Source organism: Copadichromis virginalis, linkage group LG15 (assembly GCF_057382275.1).
Source record: "Copadichromis virginalis isolate Kocher_CV1m ecotype Utaka linkage group LG15, C_Virginalis_male_GT1.1, whole genome shotgun sequence".
Lineage (NCBI taxonomy): Eukaryota > Metazoa > Chordata > Actinopteri > Cichliformes > Cichlidae > Copadichromis > Copadichromis virginalis.
In genome coordinates, this window is record NC_140632.1 from 22,325,528 (window position 1) to 22,345,750 (window position 20,223).

The following is a 20,223-nucleotide window of genomic DNA, read 5'->3' on the forward strand; positions in this document are numbered from 1 at the left end:
TGATGTAATTTTAAGATGATGTCACTTCCATTCCTTTACTTGGAGAGTGTCCCCAAAAGATAAAACAGCGCTGGTCAGTGTTGAACAGTACCCTGCGCCTATCAGTGGTCGGTGATGGATTACTTTGGCTATGATCAGATCACTAACGCCGAACAAGTAAAAGAAAACAGGCTAAAATAATAAGTATACTAAAGTTTTCTTTCCAAGAATAAGTAAAATTTAAAAAACTAAATTGTTTGCATTCAGTAGACAACATCATGTAGAGATGTAGTGATGTGTAAGAAGGAAAGAGGGAGGTAAGTCTGATGTTCCTACAGAGCAACAATCAGATGCTGGACTTTGGCGCAAGAGGCCGCTGTTCATATTCTGCTTTCTTCATGAAAATCAGTGAAAAGAGTCTTTCAGTAAAGTTACAGTGATGAATACAGTCATATTTTATTTTACTAGGAATAATGAACTTACCCTACGCCATAGTAAATTATATTTGATTTATTATTTATTTCCTGATAGAGCTGCAGGATTTTCAACGGATTATTTAAACAAAATAATCCTAAGAGGAAGGAGGTGAAGCACAAAATTAACAGATGTCAAGACTATCAGGAGAAAACACACCTCAGAGCACAATATTGTGAAGTGAACCGAGAAGTGAAGGAGAGTGCCAGACGGGACAAAAGACAATTTGTGCACAGTATGACAGAAGAGGCAGAAACAGCAGCCAAGCAGAACAACATGAAGGGAGTGTATGAGATCACCTGGACCTTGTCAGGAAAGAGTTTCAACCCAAGTAAGCCAGTCAAGGACAAGAGTGAGAAAACCATCACAAGGAACAAGAAACAAAGAAGAAGATGGGTGGAACATTTTGAAGAGATCCTGAATCCACCAACACCGCAAACAGTCCCTGACATACCACCAGCAAAAGAGCCCCTCTGTATCAACACCTGTCCACCAACCAAGGCAGAGATCACCAAAGCCATCAAGTCCTTGAAAAATGGAAAGGCATCCCCAACAAGGTGTTGACCAGAATCATCTTGGAGAGACTGAAGGAGGCATTGGACAAGAGACTCAGATCAGAGCAGACAGGATTTAGACAAGACAGATCATGTACAGACCACATAGCCACTCTGCGCATCATCATCAAGCAGTCTATTGAATGGCAGTCTCCCTTGTACACAATCATCATCGACTTTGAAAAAGCCTTCAACAGGGAGACCATTTGAAAACTGATGCAGCACTATGGAATCCCACAAAAGCTCAAAAAGATCATCAAACAACTATACAAAGACTCATCCTGCCAGATCACCCCCAACGGAAAACTGACCAACCACTTTGCAGTGAAAACCAGAGTGAGGCAAGGCTGCATGCTGTCACTGACACTCTTCCTGATTGTCATGAGAAGAACCACAGAAGGCAGCATTACTGATATCCAGTAGACCTTCACCAAACAGCTGGAGGACCTGGATTTTGCAGAAGACGTCAGCCTTCTGTGCCATAAGCAGCAACATGCACAGTCCAAGCTTACCCGGCTCGTTGAGGAGGTAGAAAAGACTGGCCTGAAGATCAAATTTAGAAAAACAGAGGTGATGCAGCTGAACAACCGACAAAAACATCCACTGCAGCTACAGGGAGAAGACTTAGTGGAAACCGACCGCTTCGCCTACCTAGGAAGTGTAGACAACAGCGATGGCAGCGCAGATGAAGACGTTAGGAGCCGGATCAACAAAGCAAGGCTTGCATTCAATGTCCTGGGACCCATCTGGAACTCCAAAGCCTTATCTCAGCGCAGTCTGGTGCAGGTCTACAATACTTTTCCTGGTGTCCTTCGAAAGCTCTTTGGTCTTGGCCATGGCGGAGTTTGGAGTCTGACTGATCCGCATCTTTAACACCAATATGAAAGGAGTCCTCCTGTATGGGTCCAAGACGTGACGGATGACCAACCCCATTACGAGCAAGATACAGATCTTCATAAACAAGTGCTTGTGGCACATCCTCAACATCCGTAGTGTTGGGGTTACACAAGACGAGTTAAGAAATCTGAATAACTTTGACTTTACTGACCACTAGTACTTGTTCTCTTATATGTTGATTCTACATTTTACACATTACTGAGCAATCTTTATGTTGTCTTCACTGTGCAGGCTGATCCTGATTATGCTGTTCCCTACACCTCCATCAGCTACACCATGAACACCGCCTCTAATCAACAAACCAAAAAGTAAGAAACATCTGTCACAGAATAGCTAAATTACAAGTGCCCTCATTTTTTTTATATATATATATAATTGATAACTAGTTTAACTCTGTCAGATTGTATAAAAGAATAAAAAAAAGTTTAGTTTTAGGATCAAGTTCCCCACTTTTATTTAAAGTAATAATATAATGTTACGTTTTATTTCAACCCACTGTATTTCCATAAATACATTATACATCCATCTACATCGACATCTGCATACCTCACTTGTCTTCACGTAGTTACTTTTGTACTTATTTATTTATCTTTCATTATTTTTATCCTTATGTTTATCTTTATTTATCTTAATGTTTTGTCTTATTTTTATCCTTATTTATCTTGTTCCTTCAACCTAATTTGGCATTTGTTTATGGACAGCAAAGGAAGAATTTCATTGCACAGAGAAATGCTATTTCTTCTGTACACATGACAATAAACACTTTGAATCTTTGAATCTTGACTTTTGCTTTTGCCAGGTTTGTTGTTGTAACGAGTTCTATTGTCCAGCAGAGGGTGCTGTAGGATCAAAATAAAGCAGGGGAGGTACCGATCTAATGTGATGCAACTGCGCTAAACACAAGCACACGTGACAAAGGCCACATGTGATATCAGCTGTTTCTGTTTGATAACCAGTCATTTAAACACTGAAAACAAACTGTCACTGTGTGTGCGTGCGTGCGTGCGTGCGTGCGTGTGTAAAGTATGAAAATAAAGTACCCTCATGATATATATTTTTGAATTTTGTATGATAATTGTGTGTAGTAATAAACCTTATTCTGTTACACTTATGTGAAAATAAATATAAATACATTCATTCAAGTTTGTATGTAATTACAGCAAAGTGTAGACAGATTAAAAACATGTTTGGGAGTTGAATTAAATACACTTAGCACAGAAACTCAAAGTGTGTTTTCTATGTTTTCACTAATTTTCATTCCAGATACAGCAGGTCAGTGTAAACTTAATACTAACTGTAGCTCTTTATTAATAGGGAACATGAAAGCGGTTGCATAAGAACAACCGCAGAAATGTAAGAAAAGAATGTTGAAAGTCATGATGAGGAAGTCATGGCTCCACAGTTACAGGAAAAAGATACATTTGTGTTTCAGAAGCTCAAGAAGAAAAGCGAGACTGAGAGACATGGCGGTTCAATCTAGATGGATTAAAATGGCTGTGCCTTTTATACTCATACTGCAGTTTACAGGTAAGAAATATGTACAATAGAGAAGGGTTTTTTTTAAACTCTTCTTTCTAATTTTGCTTTATGGAATCTTTATGTAGCATAGACAGCGATGCTGTTTATTTCACCAAAGCAAACAAAGATTAAATGAAAAGTAAATACATGTTAAGTGTGTAACTTATCTGCACTCGTGTAATGTAACATTTTCGATTCTCTGTTATATCCTCAGGAGCACTAAGTGGAGATCTTTTGCTCTCCTTCACTGTCAGAGATGGCGATAATGTCACTTTGCCTTGTAAAAACGTGATCAACAATCATCACAACTGTCACACTACCACCTGGCTCTTCACTGATTCAAGAGGCACACCAGCAGTAGAGCTGATTAATCTTGGACAAATCAAAGAAAAAGCCAAATCAGACAGACTGAGTGTTACAGCAGAATGCTCACTGGTTATAAAGAAGGTCACAGCTGAGGATGTTGGTCGTTACACCTGCAGACAGTTTAGAGGCAATCCAGGGAAACAGCAAGGTCCAGATGCTGTGGTTTATCTGTCTGTTGTTAGCAGTGAGTATTTGCAACACTATATTTTGAGCTCAAACCATCCTGTTAGAACAACATGCTGACAAGTTACATTTTGAAAAAAGGAAACTTATATTTATTTGGTATTTCTCTTGAATTTCATCTTCACCAGTGACTGAACAGAAGAAAGCTGATGAGGTGACTTTAAACTGCTCTGTGTGGACATATGAACGGTGCAAACACAAAGTGAAGTGGATCCATATCAGTGAAGCTCTGGATAGAGATTACTCAAATTTAAAAACATCGGAGTCTTCCTGCTCTGCTGCTGTGACTTTTCTGAATGATGCACACAGTCATATATCAACTTATGACTTTAAGTGTAGCGTAACAACAGAAGAAAAAAAAGAGCAGCTTTTTACCTTCAGCACTCAGTCATCAGGTAAGAAACCCGGAGAGATTCTGAAGAACTTTTCAAAATCCTTTTAAACTGATATACACAATAAACACCTGGCTGAATTTTGTTCTTTTTTCAGGTAAAGAAGCAGTAACAGCAAAATCATCAACAACAACATCAGCAACAACAACATCAGCAACAACAACATCAGCAACAACAACATCAGCAACAACATTATACGCACCTAGTATCCCAGGTGAGTTTTGTCATTTGTTTGTTTTCTTTTCTGCTTTTCCTAATAATAACTGAATGTCAATCTATCATTTTTTAAAGCACATGTTGTTTTTTATTTGTTTTAAATTATCTCAGATAATTAAAATATTTAGTGTAACTAAATACTTTATATTTTTGTATTCAGGTGCAGATCAGGTGTGGCCGTACATCCTTGTGGTTGTCATTTTAGTTGCAGTTTTAATTGTGGCTGTGAAACTAATCTGTTTGAAGAGACTCAAAGGTGAGATAAATTAAATTAAATGTCTCTTAGTGAGAAATCTGAATAAGGCTGAATTTTCTTTGTGGAGAAGCATCTAACCTTGTTTGTTTGTTTGTTTGTTTATCTTTTCAGGGAACAAAATAGAAGCAAATGGAAATGCTGTGAGTTGAAATTTTTTTTTTTTTTTAGACATTTTGTATTCTCTAGATGAGAAACAATGCAGCAAGATAAACAGTGTTAATGGTTTTGTATTAAAACTCACTGGTTCTTGCAGCAAAAGATCAGGAAAAGGAACGAAAGAGGGAACAAAGCATTTTTGCTTTGCTTTTATAGTTATTAATGCTTCAAATGACAACCTGCTAACTGATGAATTTCTCTCTGACTGCAAAAAAGATTATATTAAAGGCCTCAAATATGGTGTGTATTGTGTGACTGTTGTGTTGCATTTTATCTATTTAAACTCTGGATTTAAAAAAAAGTTTGTTGCAGATGTTTCAACGCTCCCATGTTATTTATACAGTGGGGCAAAAAAGTATTTAGTCAGCTACTGATTGTGCAAGTTCCCCTACTTAAAATGATGACAGAGGTCAGTAATTTGCACCAGAGGTACACTTCAACTGTGAGAGACAGAATGTGAAAAACAAAATCCATGAATTCACATGGTAGGATTTGTAAAGAATTTATTCGTAAATCAGGGTGGAAAATAAGTATTTGGTCACCTCAAACAAGGAAAATCTCTGGCTCTCACAGACCTGTAACGTCTTCTGTAAGAAGCTGTTCTGTCCCCCACTCGTTACCTGTATGAATGGCACCTGTTTGAACTCATCATCTGTATAAAAGACACCTGTCCACAGCCTCAAACAGTCAGACTCCAAACTCCGCCATGGCCAAGACCAAAGAGCTTTCGAAGGACACCAGGAAAAGTATTGTAGACCTGCACCAGACTGGGAAGAGTGAATCTACAATAGGCAAGCAGCTTGGTGTGAAAAAATCAACTGTGGGAGCAATCATCAGAAAATGGAAGACATACAAGACCACTGATAATCTCCCTCGATCTGGGGCTCCACGCAAGATCTCATCCCGTGGGGTCAAAATGATCATGAGAACAGTGAGCAAAGATCCCAGAACCACACGGGGGGACCTGGTGAATGACCTGCAGAGAGCTGGGACCAAAGTAACAAAGGTCACCATCAGTAACACACTACAACGGCAGGGAATCAAATCCCGCAGTGCCAGACGTGTTCCGCTGCTGAAGCCAGTGCATGTCCAGGCCCGTCTGAAGTTTGCCAGAGAGCACATGGATGATACAGCAGAGGATTGGGAGAATGTCATGTGGTCAGATGAAACCAAAGTAGAACTTTTTGGTATAAACTCAACTCGTCGTGTTTGGAGGAAGAAGAATACTGAGTCGCATCCCAAGAACACCATACCTACTGTGAAGCATGGGGGTGGAAACATCATGCTATGGGGCTGTTTTTCTGCCAAGGGGACAGGACGACTGATCCGTGTTAAGGACAGAATGAATGGGGCCATGTATCGTGAGATTTTGAGCCAAAACCTCCTTCCATCAGTGAGAACTCTGAAGATGAAACGAGGCTGGGTCTTCCAACATGACAATGATCCAAAACACACCGCCCGGGCAACAAAGGAGTGGCTCCGTAAGAAGCATTTGAAAGTCCTGGAGTGGCCTAGCCAGTCTCCAGACCTCAACCCCATAGAAAATCTGTGGCGGGAGTTGAAAGTCCGTGTTGCTCGGCGACAGCCCCAAAACATCACTGCTCTCGAGAAGATCTGCATGGAGGAATGGGCCAAAATACCAGCTACTGTGTGTGCAAACCTGGTAAAGACCTATAGTAAACGTTTGACCTCTGTTATTGCCAACAAAGGTTATGTTACAAAGTATTGAGTTGTATTTTTGTTATTGACCAAATACTTATTTTCCACCCTGATTTACGAATAAATTCTTTACAAATCCTACCATGTGGATTCATGGATTTTTTTTCACATTCTGTCTCTCACAGTTGAAGTGTACCTCTGGTGCAAATTACTGACCTCTGTCATTATTTTAGGTGGGGGAACTTGCACAATCGGTGGCTGACTAAATACTTTTTTGCCCCACTGTATATATTTATATTTCACGCAACTTAAAAGCTGCGGAGATGTAACGCATACACTAGACGAGTGATGCTTAAATTCTTCAGAGACCAGAATTAAATCCGTTCTTACATATTTATTTCTTCAGGGCCTGACCTCAAACCCTGCAGTCACTAAGTGTGCACCAGAAACCAGCCAGGAAACAGTAAGATTGCCCACACCACACCCAGAGCAGCTGTTGTTTCAATTTGTTCAAGAATGTGTAATTGCAGTAAGCTAAAAGTAGTAGTAACACTCTTCACTGTGTAGGTGGATCCAGAAGATGGTGTTTCCTACGCCTCGATCACCTATGCCAACAAGACCCACAATAAAAACAAAGTAATGTATATGATCAGAGTTTCAGCTTCATTGGTGCATTTATAAATGATGTTTTCACTGTGTTGTGTTACATCTGGTGAACTATCCTGTGCTCTGTGTGCTTCCAGATTCGGGGTAAAAATGACAGTGATGAAGGTGAGACAGTTACCTACGCCACTGTTAAAGCTTCCTCCACGGATGCCAGCAGCCTCTATGCTACCATCAAGTAAAGAAAAAGAGAACTTAAACATCAGATTGCTGCTTCTGTGAAAAAGCTTCTCATCTTTAAGAAAATTGGGTTTCCTCAATTTAAAAAGAGGAAGCAACAACTCAGCTGTGTGAGTCCCTGTAAATTGGCAGTAATTTATGAAAACGGATTTAAAAAAAAATAGATATTAACATGTATAATGATATAACCGTTTTGTCTTATTTCCGTTAATATTTAAAGGGGAAATGAAATGGAATCATGGGTTGGGTCAGGGATATAAGACTTACAAGAACAGAATAAATAATGTTGCATGGAGGACATTTAGGAATGCAGTGCAGGAGGACATGCAGGGGATTGGTGTGACAGAAGAGGATGCTTGGGATGGGGCGAGATGGAGGCAATTAAGAAAAAAAAAAGAAGAAGTAAAATGACTGAATGAATGAAACTCTGAAAATCAAAAGGCCATATGAATCATGTCACCATAAGGAAGTAAGAAGGAAGTTACATGCACACATGAGTAACACTGCAGATAGATTAGGCCTTTCTGTTATTTTGGAGACATTTCCATGAGACACAATGAAATGAGCGGTATGTCTGTTTCAGCGTGTTGTGATGCCACCTGCAGGTAAAATGGCATAATTTTTGTGGATTAATATTAATTTTTAATTTGGAATTCATAGGGGATATGTTTATCATCTGTCCTCATTATGCCTAAAATGAACACAGCAATATCAAATGTCTCAATTATTGCCTTAGTTGCTTTCTTTGTTGTTGAACAGCCTACAGAATGCACATTCACAGGGTCACTTATGATAGATCATGAAAATTAGTGACTATGGTCAGACTGTTTGGAATTCTATAGCCCTTTATTATTTTATTCTATTATTTCTATTACTAAAATGTAATAGTTAATATTAAAAGTCTCAGAATTAGCTTTAAAGTATGTTAGGGCTGCAGCTATCTTTCCATCAATTAATCGAGTGATCGGATAAGAAATGCTTTTGTTTTATTAATGGCCAATAATAATTTACTGTAAATTTACAACAATTTACAGTACTCTGTTTATAGTAACCATTGTCCATATGTAAATATGTAAGAAAAATTGTGTATGTTTCTGTTCTGTGTCCTGTGTACTGTTTGTTTGTATACGTGTCTTTCTGGCTGCTGTTACAACCAAATTTCCCCTTGTGGGACAATTAAAGGATTATTCTATTGTATTCTATTCTATTCTAATTATTCAAAAGAGAGAAAAACAGACATCTTTCAGAATAAACTGCTCATTGGTTTACATTTTAGAAAATGCAATGTTTTAAAGTTTAACTGCATACAAAGACCCTGCCAACAAAACCCTTTGATTATATTTATATGCCATATTGAAATTGAAATTTTTAAAGAAAACATTGTATTAAATGCAAAAAATATATAAATAATATCAAGTAAATACACTGTCTACACTGAAGAGTCCTGAGTTTTGGGTCCTATTTCCCCACATCTCCACGGTCTTCCAGCGCAGTCCTTGACATAAACATATATCAGACTAAGTTAACTTAACAGTTCATCTAAATATTTTAATACAACTGCTGGAGGCTAACTGCTGATTTTACACAGTGTAAAATAAAGGGCGATGGATGGAGCAGCTACACGGTTCCCTTTGGACGCTATACACACGTTTTTCACTCTGTTTGAGCTCACTGTCTCGGTAACGGCTCTTTGCTTTTGTCGGTGTGTAAACAGACTCCAGCTCCACGTTAAACTGTGGCCGCGTCATCATTAATGCTGCTGGTGTGTTCTCCGTGTTTCTGTTTAACACTCGTTTTATTCACATGCTCCTGAATACGTTTGTATTGCAACTGTGAGTTTAACGCCCACGTCTACATCTTTAACACACCGGCACACATAGCCGTGCATTACAGGAAGCATCAAAGCATAGAATTTTTCTACAATGTTTTATAATCAACTTTTTCGAATTAGTCGATAAATCCGTGCACCCTGAAGTTTGCTGCTATGTAGTATTTTTATTTTAGAATCAGTGATTGACATTGTTAATTTTATTTTCCTTTTTTCCTTAGAAGTTTGCATCTTTTATGTTTCAGTATTTATGTTTATGTTTTCTGAGTGTGTTTATGCATGTACAGTATGATCTCATGATTTTTGTTTTTCAATACGTTTTTTTAAATAAAATGTTTAAAAATGTAACTGTCAAGTATATGAAAATAAAACTATTAAATGTGATGATACACACGCTTTGTTGGGAGCCTTTATTTTGAAACTATCTTAACTGAACCGGATGTTTCTTCCTTTGCCCCCGAAGAGGTTTCCGCTGGTGTAATGCTGGAAGAGCTAGGGGGTTAACGGCTGATTTTTTCCTGCATTTTGGAAAAAATAACAACGACTGTGTGTTTGAGATCGACTTTATCTCAATACCGGAGTTAATGGTTGCTGTTCAGTAAGTTTATAACACAGATTAAAGCGAGAAAAGAGACATTAATTAGCTTCGAGCTAACGATTAGTCGAGGCGTCAAATATCCGCGACACCAGCGGCTGTAAACAACACAGCCGAGCTAGCTGTTTATTCACATCGTATTTTCACTGCTGTCGTTTTACTTTGCTGACTGAGTGTTTTTAACGTACACTTTAAAAATATGAGATTTGACGTCAGCGGTGTTTGATTACAGAAGCCATTTTCCTTCAGTGCATTCCAGTTAGCATTTACCTTCAGCTAACATAAGGTTAATTTTTTTCCGTCACTGCCTGTTTTGCTTTCGTTTTAACGTGTGCATTCCTGTGCCAGATGTAACTCTGACAGCCGTCGACCATGAGCAACAGTCACCCTCTGCGTCCACTGGCCTCCGTGTCGGAAATCGACCACATCCACCTGCTGTCGGAGCAGCTCGGAGCCCTGGTGCTCGGAGAGGAGTACAGCGATGTCACCTTCATCGTGGAGGGAAAGCGCTTCCCAGCGCACAGGGTCATCCTGGCAGCTCGCTGTCACTACTTCAGGTAAAGTTAAATGCCTCTTAGCCAGAGGTTGGCGCCTTTTTTAATTCCAGTCCTGAAACACCTGATAGTGAGTAACATAAATACTAATTTTAACCGAAAAAAACTCACGTTACGATGACAAACTGGCAATTTTTTAAAAAAGAAAAGAAAAAAAAGACAGCGCAGCGTTGTTTCACCCTGTTGATCATTTTACAACACAAAGTTTTTTCAAACTCCTAGTTGGAAAAAAATATCTTTAATTTTTTTTAAATGACTAAATTATTCAAAAGCTTCCTTTCCCAAATCTGTCTAATACAAAATATACCTTTTTTAATCCTCTGTAGCATCACTTTATTTTTGCTTTTCCACCTTGTATAAGGTGTGAAATATGTTTTCCACTGAACAATGCCTGTTCAACAGTGGTTGATTGTCCAAGTCCTCTTTCTTGGGGCCTCACTGGCATCTTTTTCCATGTTTTTGTGGTCCTTGTGATCTTATTGACACTGTGCATGGTGGGACTGTGGTCTGGGTGTAGCATAACATACTCCACTCCCGATTGTCACTTTGATCTCTTACTAGTTCCACAACTCATTCCTGTTTTTTAACTAGAGACCTTATGTTCCCTACTGCCATCGAATCCTGCTGGTGTAAAGGACTATCTAATCTGTCTAAAGTGCATCTCATTCAATGAGCAGAATTTAGATCTTTTGTTTTTTGCGTGGTTTTATTCATGGCAAAAAATAATAAAAAACAAAAATGTAAACTTTTGCATATTCTGCCTCCTTTTAGGGCCCTGCTATACGGTGGGATGAAAGAGTCACAACCGCAGGCGGAGGTGTGTTTGGAGGAGACTCGGGCTGAAGCCTTTTCAATGCTGTTGAACTACCTGTACACGGGCCGGGCCAGCCTCAGTTCTGCCCGGGAAGAGGTGCTACTGGACTTCCTGGGCTTGGCTCACCGCTACGGGCTCCAGCCTTTGGAGGATTCCACATCTGACTTCCTCCGCACCATCCTGCATACCAACAATGTCTGTCTGGTGTTTGACGTGGCCAGCTTGTACTCTCTGAGCGCGCTCACTGCAGCCTGCTGTACTTACATGGACAGACACGCACCTGAAGTGCTAAATTCTGAAGGTTTCCTCACGCTCTCCAAGGTAAGAGTGATGGAAGAAGAATTGTAGTAGGTTTTGGTATTATTTCATTCTTGTGTTAGTCTTTATTTCTGTTAAAAATGTAGATGCAGTGACCTCTAGTGGTAGTTAGCAGAAGCTACAAAAGACAGTCAACACTGCTCAGCAAATGGCAACTGTTATCTAAGCAGGACTTCTGCATAGGTTAAAAATGTATTTTTATAGATATCTGAAAGGTATACATAAGTGATCTTAAATGAATTATTAATTTTTAATTGTGATTTATTATTTTGGTATGGATCCAAGTCTTGTATCAGTCATGTATCAGTAATAAAATATTAAGTGAAAAGTGTTGTCACTTTCACATAAAAACAGCTATATATGTTATATGCAGGGATAACAATGAAGTGTGTGTGGCTGAGAAAAGTAAAATCAAATAAGTTATCAGTTAAAAAAAGGATTTTGTTAAAGGCTTAAACCTTCTTTTTTTTATTTAACCCTAAAGAGACATGTAGACTCCTGCGTCCATCAGAACCCTAAAACAGAAGAAAGTTGCAGTCCTGAAAATCAGTGTTATTAAAATCATTCACATAATAAATAATCAAAGGGCTTCTGATCTTCCTGGTTTTTGTTCTTTGACCAGTCTGATTGTAAAATGAGTACTAAGCTGCCTTCTATCTGTTTTTAACCATCTTGTATTTTAGTTTGAAGAAAAAAAAAACTATATTCATTAATTTTATTATATTATTCTGCCACACTTTGTTCTCTTTTACACAGTGATGTCATAATTTAGCCCAGAAAGGTCACACATGATGGTGAATTACCCCCTCGAATCTTCTTAAAGGCAGTTAGGTTTTAATTTAGTTACTTTTTTACAGATTAAATTTTAAAAAAAGCCATTACAGTAATATAAAATGTGGTTAAACAAGATAAGCTATAAGCACTACATTTTGTGAATTTTCTGGTGTGTTTTCCTTCCCTTGAATAATTTATTACCTGTGTCTGCAGAATGCTTTGCTGACTGTGGTCAGGAGGGACTCATTTGCTGCCAGTGAGAAGGAGATCTTCCAAGCGTTGTGCCGCTGGTGCCGGCAGCATGAGGATGGCGAGCACACTTACGAGGTGATGTCTGCAGTGCGGCTGCCCCTCATGACTCTGACCGAGATGCTGAATGTGGTGCGACCGTCTAGCCTCGTGAGCCCTGATGACCTGCTGGACGCCATTAAGGCCCGGTCTGAAAGCCGCAATATGGACCTCAACTACCGGGGAATGCTCAGTCAGTCTTCTTTGTCCTTTGTTTGATTAGCGTTCACATCAAGCTGCAGTTAAAAACTGTAATGTGTGAATATTTTTTGTTTTTTATCTGCTTCTTGAAAGCATTAATTTGTGCTTTCGTTCATGGTGTCAAATCTTGGTTTTCAGTCCCTGAGGAGAACATCGCCACCATGAAATACGGAGCTCAGGTAGTGAAAGGAGAGCTGAAGTCAGCGCTGCTCGACGGCGACACCCAGAACTACGACCTGGACCACGGCTTCTCCAGACACCCGATCGAAGAGGACGGCCGAGCTGGGATTCAGGTCAAACTGGGCCAACCGTCCATCATTAACCACATCCGCCTGCTGCTGTGGGACAGAGACAGCCGGTAAAATATTCTCTGCTCATCCTGATAAAACAAACGATAAAAAGGTCCAAGCAGAGTGTGGGCCAATTAGAGCTGACTACATAAGACGTGCTGCTTCTTAATAAAAAAAAAAAAAAGACCAAAATGTGTATTTTAAAGCACATTATAGAGTCAAACTCATTTCTTATGCACTTGTATTTTTAACCTCCCTCTTAAATCTGAAGTGCTTTGTATACTTAGTGTCCTGTATGACTGTTACAGGTCTTACTCATACTACATCGAGGTGTCAATGGATGAGCTGGACTGGGTGCGTGTTGTTGACCACTCCAAGTATCTCTGCCGCTCGTGGCAGAATCTGTACTTCGCACCCCGGGTTTGCAGGTAAACCAAACCAAAATCATATGGCTTCCAGTTATACCAGTGCTTATTAATCCCTGGCCTAAGCTATAAAATCCCATCCCATTTTTGCCATCTTTTTGGCTTTGCACAAGGGGCTTATTTGTGCTCTGTCATGACTTGCCTTAATCTCGTGTACAATTAGGGTGTGTATTTGGGTTGCTACAGTTAGTTAATTTGTACAAACCGCCTTGTTTGCCCGTGTGATGACAGAAGCATAAGTATTTTTGCATACCTCTCGAGCTGGCTGAGTTCAAATAGTGTTGTTGCCAGTAGCTGGTCTGTCCTTCCCAGACACACTGACGTGAAGTTCCTGACACTCCTGATTTTGAGTAATGTGTTGCCATGCCTTTTAAAGATAATAGAGCCAAAACATTCAAATGGATGTCAGAAGATATGACTAAAACTTGCCAGTAATGGGAATTACACCATCATTCTTTCTCTAATCGTCTTAAATTCACCATAAAAGTGAAAATATAAGTAAGTATAGTGATATGCTTGTTTGAAATTGATATCACCACCTAAAGAGAAACCTGAAACTGAGTTGTCAAAAGAATGTTTATTTAATTGGTACTTTGTAAAACAAATGCTTGTGTTAATATTTGTGTTCTTGTGTTACATGGCCATGTTGTAAGAAGTTTTGTTCCTCTTCACAAAATCCAAATTGTACTAAATGCGCTTCACTGTAGAGAAAGGCATTTGGATGGAAAACTGTCTCATTAATATAAAATACAATAAAATTCACTGGAATCAGATGATGAGCATTAATAAAATTAAAGCGGTGTTAAAAACATAAGAGGCAATAAAAAGTGTCAGTGTACTTGTGCTTATCTGAAGATTTTTAGATATAACCTGTTATTCATGTAGTCATTCATTTATTTCCTGTGTGTTTCAGATATGTTCGTATTGTAGGAACACACAACACGGTCAACAAGGTCTTCCACCTCGTGGCTTTTGAATGCATGTTCACCAACCGCTCGTTCACCCTGGAGAACGGGCTTGTGGGTAAGCAGCAAAATACTGCCAGTCTGCACTGCATGTGTAGTTTGCAGTGTTTTTGTGTAGATAGAAAGGGTTTCATGTTTGTAATTTAAGCCTTTAACCCTGCTCGTAATGTCTGCAGTGCCCAGTGAGAATGTGGCCACTATAGCTGCCTGCGCCAGCGTCATCGAGGGTGTGAGTCGCAGCAGAAATGCCTTGCTCAACGGTGACACCCGCAACTACGACTGGGACTCGGGATACACTTGTCATCAGCTGGGCTCTGGGGCCATCGTCATCCAGCTAGCTCAGCCCTATTCTATTGGATCACTGAGGTGAGTGTGCACTAGCTTTGAGTTCAAATCTCAGCAGCTGTGATGAAGTCATTATTGTGTTACTTGTAATAAATCAAACGTTTCCATCACAGCTACAATAAAGTGTTTGTTTCCATCCAGTGACAAACTTTTATTTAAGCTTTTCTGTTGAATCGTATACAAGAAAAAGAAATAATTGTTGGAGAGATCAGAGCTGGAGAATTTTATTCTGCATGTACTGTACCTAATATCTATAAGTTATTAACAACAGCTTCTTATCATTGGAGTCATTTAAAAATCTGTGGTAAAATAGCATTAACACAGACAAATGTGTTCAGGCTGCTGCTGTGGGACTGCGATGAGCGCTCCTACAGTTACTACATTGAAGTTTCCACCAACCAACAGCAGTGGACAAAAGTGATTGACCGCACCAGGGTAGCTTGTCGGTAAGTGGTTCACTTCTTCTTTTCTTACTTTCTGAATCACACCTTAAGCTACCGATGCTCTTCCAGTGTCTTTAATGGTTAAAAATGGAATCAGAGCCTTTATTTTATAATAAATGAAGGCTTTAAAGAACATGCTTAATCTGCATTATTGAAAGAAGGATCCGCAGTCAGCCTCTGTTTAAATAAATGTACCTGAAGTCTTTAACGAGAGGCCTTTTAAGACCTCAGTGTTACCTGTTCCAAATACTATTTTCAATAAAAACTCTTGATTGCTATTAATTTTTTCCTTGTTACATAATTTGACTAATCCGTGAACTCGACCCCAGCAGAGAAACTTGCTGATTTGTGTGTTCACAATCACTTTTCAAAGGCCTGTCTGATTATAGTCACCTTGAACCATCTGGATTCCATCTTTGTCTGAGAATAAATACTTATAAAGATCTATTTCTAATCCTGGAACTCTTGATTATTTTCATTTTCAGAAGATCCGTGTGTAAGTAGGTGCTGCTCTTCTAAGCCGAATGTGAACATTCATAAATGAAAAGTTATTGACAAACACTTATGAAGCAGATCCTGAGGTCCATAGAAAATTTTCAGGGTCTTCTCTGGAAACTTTGATAATAACCAGAGATAAATCAGGATCTTTCTTTTGTTTGTTTTTAATTGCTTTCTCTTACAGATCATGGCAGACACTGAAGTTTGATAAGCAGCCTGCTTCCTTCATCCGTATTGTTGGGACTCATAACACCGCTAATGAGGTGAAAACATGGTTTGAAATGGTCGTCTGTGTTCATTCGTCTGTCTCTTTGTTCGAATGCTTTAGCTTTAGAGGAGCTGAAAGTTCTTTTTACATTGTAACAAACTTTTGATAAGTTGTGCTTAATCAAGTAATTGTACAGAGAGTACTTTTCAAAAATCACTGGGTGGCTAAAGTAGCTGTTACAATCAGCTAAGTTAGTAAAGAAACAAGAACAGAAAATTCCTCTTGAACCATGTAAAAAAATTATGACTTAATATACATGTTATTTAAAGACAAAAAAAGATCCACATTTAGCACATTCCAATAGTTGAGGTTAAACACTGTCTGCTAATGTTCTTTGTGTGTTTTTGAGCCAGTTGAAACTGTTAATGATTTCCTCCCAAAGTCAGATTCTGCCTTTGATACAGACGTCGCCCCCACAAGTTTGACGAGTGTGGCGAACTTCGCAATGCTAGCAGCGGTGGCCTTCTTCCTCGATAGTTAACATCCTCACACCTTTACAGAAAACAGTTAGACATTGAGTTGGGTGGTTATGTGCCAGTTTACTTGGACACAGCTTTCCGTCCATTTTATGGATGTGGGCACCGCAGAGTCGTGTTGGTTAGCGTGGCCATTGGTTCTTTATCTCGTCATGTCACAAAGAGAGAGAGAGGGATGCTGCGATCTGATGGGGCTGAAGATCTGGCAAGTAGCGGGTGGCCCCATAACATCTGAGAAACAGCCAGAATTGAATGATTAACCCTTTATAACCCAAGTACCATACAGGCCACCTACACGAGGAACTATTTGAATTTTCTCTCCAGCCCAAAGGTTGAGGAGTTACAGTAACGTGAATTGCACATGGTAACATGTAGGTGGAGCTGATTTTTCTGTCTTTGTTCAGACAGCAGTACCTTATGAGTGCTTTGTGCTGCTTCCATAAAACAAATATCCTCATAAACAGGAGTGCACATAAGTGGTCCGCAGGTGTGCATTCGCTGTCAAAATAAAAGATGCGTACCAGATAAGAAGTTGCAACGCGCATTTGCGTACATAAGATTTTCTGGAGGAGGACAGACATTTGTTTAGAGCTCTTAAAGATGTCGAAGAAGCTCCTTTAAGCAATTACTTTGGTGTTCCAAAGTAATTGCTTTGTCAAAAGGAGTCCGAACCGGAAAAGAAGCGCGTATTCTCAGAAAAGTGGTTGCACCTGTGGACCACTTATGTGCACTCCTGCCCATAAAGCTCATTTTCAATTTTTTCTGAAACTGTTTTCATTTTGTAATTGTAAAATGAGCCGGGTGATGGTTTAAAAAAACAAAACCAAAAACAATCAAAGGGGTTAACTCACAGTGGCTAATTGTCACTCCCATAATGATCTATTATATTAGACTAACTTTTGTCCAGTATCTGAGATAAACAGTCATTTGTGTATCGATTTCTCCTTTACATATTTAACCTTGATCTTTCTGCAGGTGTTCCACTGCGTGCACTTTGAGTGTCCGGCCCAGCTGGACACCGAGGTCAGTGAAGGCAGCCCGGGTTTGGATTCTTCTGATTCTGGAGCTACTACGCAGCAGCAACAGCAGCAGCGACCTCAACGACCTTCACGCACACACAGCCTGCTGCCCACCCAGCCCTCTTCCTCCTCATCCTCTTCCTCTTCCCATCATTAAGAACGTCCCCTTATTGGAAGATGTTGAGAGGAAGGAGAGTGGTGGGCGGGGGGGACCTCAGAACGCCATTTTGCACAGCCTTCATTGTTCAGACAGCACTGCTACAACAACACTGCTAAGGCGATCGTCTTTGTCATAATCCATAGTCCGTCTGTCATATGTGCAACATTAGAGACTGGTTATTGGTAGCAACAGCATTTAGGGCTCCAGTCTTCCCAGTTTTGAAGCTCAACATTAGATATCATATCTCCTGCGTTTATATGAAGGTACTTTTTAGGAACTAAGACTCAAGTTTTATCCTTTAAAAAAAATATGAAGGTGAAATCTTTCTCTAAAGGTTAGGCACACACTGAAACATGTTTATACTGTATTATCAAAGAGCAGTAAGTCCATGGTGGGGGGGTGGTATTTGAATTTTATGCATTAATCGTACGATTAATAATGAAAGTACTGTTGTTAAGCTATTTTTTTAAGAAACTGTCTTAAACTGACTCTACTCACTTTTCATACCATCACAACTAACAGAGTAGAAGTTGAGTATTTTTCAAACTTTGGAAGTAAATAGTTCAAAGGTCTGCCAAAGCTGTCGAGCTAATGCATTAGGTGACATTTCTATCCAAATGGCATTTAATCCAATTATCTATCTGCATATTAAGTAATAGCTGTGGAGTATTTGATAGCAGGCTTTGACACCCAATCTAAACTTTGCAGTGTGACCTTTTCTCTTTTTTTTTTCTTTTTTTTTTTTTTTTTTATAGCTAAAATTCATACCTCAATAATGATCTCACTAAAACGAACCAAGATTTAACTGAGTGTCTTAATTTAATATTTTAAGCACTTGAATAGGTTGGCGCACACACACGATTAGGGAAATCAATTAGCTTGGGGGGGAAATGGGACTTAGAGGACCAAATTTGGCTGCACTTGGGCTGCTGAAGTTTAACTTTATACTGTAGACACATGAGCAGCTTCCATCTGCACTTTATTTTACTCAAGTATACAGAAATAAGGGTTGTAGCTTGGGTCTTCTGACTGAAGTAGAGTACTGGAGTGCTGGATTTGGTATCTTGCTGTTTATGTTAAATTAATTTAAAATCTTTGTGGTTCTGGGTTGTTTTTGATTTCAGTTCTTTTTGCATTTTTTTTAATGAAGTGTCAGTGCTGTGTTTTCTTTGTGTCCTGATGTTGCACTTTTACGTTATTTAAAAAGAAGAAAAAAAATCATTTGTTGGAAACCCTTTGTTTGCTGTTACATAACCTGAAATACCTATCTACCTTAGGTGACTCACTGATGTTTCTGTAAGCTTTCTTTAACCATCCCAATACATTTAAGACAACTACCCATTAGTTTGATAAGTCTTCCTTAATAACTAGAGAACAAAAATAGGGCTTTGTTCAGGTTGTACTCTCCATACCTTATCTAACTTTATGTGTACTTTTACTTATTTTCACCATCAATGTGTGACTGCATCTCACTGCCTCGTGTTCAATGCCTGTTAAAAATGTGATTACGAAAAACAAAAACAACAAAAAAAGCCGATGTTGTTTGTTGATTTTTGTTTCTGTAAGAGGGTGACACACACACCTGCTAGTCAGAATCGCTGCTGTTACACACAGTGAAGCTCTTTGATTCAAGCAATACAATAAGTCCACCTTTGGTTTTAAGTATTGAGAGCTTTTGTTACACACCAAATGGTGCTGATTGATAATCGTGTAACATTAATGGGCCGGGCACTGATGCCCCACCAGCTTCGTGGGCAGTGTTAATGTGTACGGCTGCCTATGAAGATGTTATTGTCATAAAACTTTTTAAAATGTCATGTTTTGAAAATCAAAAGTTTTATTGTCTTGTTTTTCATAGTGAGAAAAGTTGCACTGTTTATTCCAGCAGGTAGGAAACTTGCATCCAAGGAGTTTTTACAGCTCGTAGGACCACAGACTCGGTTACTAACCAGTATATACACTACTGTGAAACAGTACAAAGTCTTGAGACACCCCTCATTTGTTTATTTTGCTATGAAAGTAGGAAATAAAGCAATATAAGGTAAAAACGTAGTTTGTACAGTTCTAACCAGCATTAAAGTCAATATTTGGTGTGTCTAATATTTATTCTTTAACACATCCTGAACTCTCTTAGGCAGCTTTCTTGTAATTTCTTTAAGTCTTCAAGAAAATTCTCTTGGCTTTTGGGGGGACATTGAAAGTTCTTCTTTCCGTTCTGTTCTCTGTCAAGATGATCATACACTGAGGTCCGGGCTCTGGGAAGGCCATCCCATCACTGATTGGGATCATTGTCATGCTGAAAAGTGGAGTCAATCAGTTGTTTTCCAGGTGATATTACATGGATCAAATTCTGACCATATTTTTCTGCGTTTAGAATTTCATCAGTTTTGATAATATCACCACTGGCTGAAATGCAGCCCCAAGCCATGACAGACTTTCCCCTATGTTTTACATAGGGGGTAGTAGATA

General features: G+C 39.1%; 2 protein-coding genes across 2 annotated transcripts; both read left to right on the forward strand.

Annotated features, from left to right (window-relative positions):
• The first annotated feature begins 3,350 nt into the window (after window positions 1-3,350).
• LOC146692416 (uncharacterized) lies at window positions 3,351-8,695 on the forward strand. The gene is made up of 9 exons (XM_085432494.1): window positions 3,351-3,431; window positions 3,637-3,972; window positions 4,100-4,366; window positions 4,461-4,577; window positions 4,740-4,835; window positions 4,947-4,975; window positions 7,057-7,113; window positions 7,218-7,286; window positions 7,394-8,695. Exons 1-9 carry the CDS (start codon window positions 3,368-3,370, stop codon window positions 7,493-7,495), a joined length of 1,137 nt encoding a protein of 378 aa, XP_085288620.1. The 5' UTR covers window positions 3,351-3,367; the 3' UTR covers window positions 7,496-8,695.
• Window positions 8,696-9,774: 1,079 nt separating this feature from the next.
• Window positions 9,775-19,854, forward strand: btbd9 (BTB (POZ) domain containing 9). Its single transcript, XM_085432497.1, has 11 exons — window positions 9,775-9,919; window positions 10,265-10,473; window positions 11,242-11,605; window positions 12,590-12,857; window positions 13,004-13,223; window positions 13,464-13,583; window positions 14,494-14,603; window positions 14,722-14,911; window positions 15,229-15,336; window positions 16,016-16,094; window positions 17,551-19,854. The coding sequence occupies exons 2-11, from the start codon at window positions 10,289-10,291 to the stop codon at window positions 17,749-17,751; spliced, it is 1,845 nt and encodes a 614-aa protein (XP_085288623.1). The 5' UTR covers window positions 9,775-9,919; window positions 10,265-10,288; the 3' UTR covers window positions 17,752-19,854.
• The last annotated feature ends 369 nt before the right edge of the window (window positions 19,855-20,223 follow it).

Coding starts and splice junctions, on each gene's coding strand:
- LOC146692416 (XM_085432494.1), top strand. CDS start 3,368: ATGGCGGTTCAATCTAGATGGATTAAAATGGCTGTGCCTTTTATACTC. Junction 3,432..3,636: donor ACTCATACTGCAGTTTACAG/GTAAGAAATATG, acceptor TTATATCCTCAG/GAGCACTAAGTGGAGATCTT. Junction 4,578..4,739: donor ATACGCACCTAGTATCCCAG/GTGAGTTTTGTC, acceptor TTTTGTATTCAG/GTGCAGATCAGGTGTGGCCG.
- btbd9 (XM_085432497.1), top strand. CDS start 10,289: ATGAGCAACAGTCACCCTCTGCGTCCACTGGCCTCCGTGTCGGAAATC. Junction 13,224..13,463: donor CTGTGGGACAGAGACAGCCG/GTAAAATATTCT, acceptor TGACTGTTACAG/GTCTTACTCATACTACATCG. Junction 14,604..14,721: donor CCTGGAGAACGGGCTTGTGG/GTAAGCAGCAAA, acceptor TAATGTCTGCAG/TGCCCAGTGAGAATGTGGCC.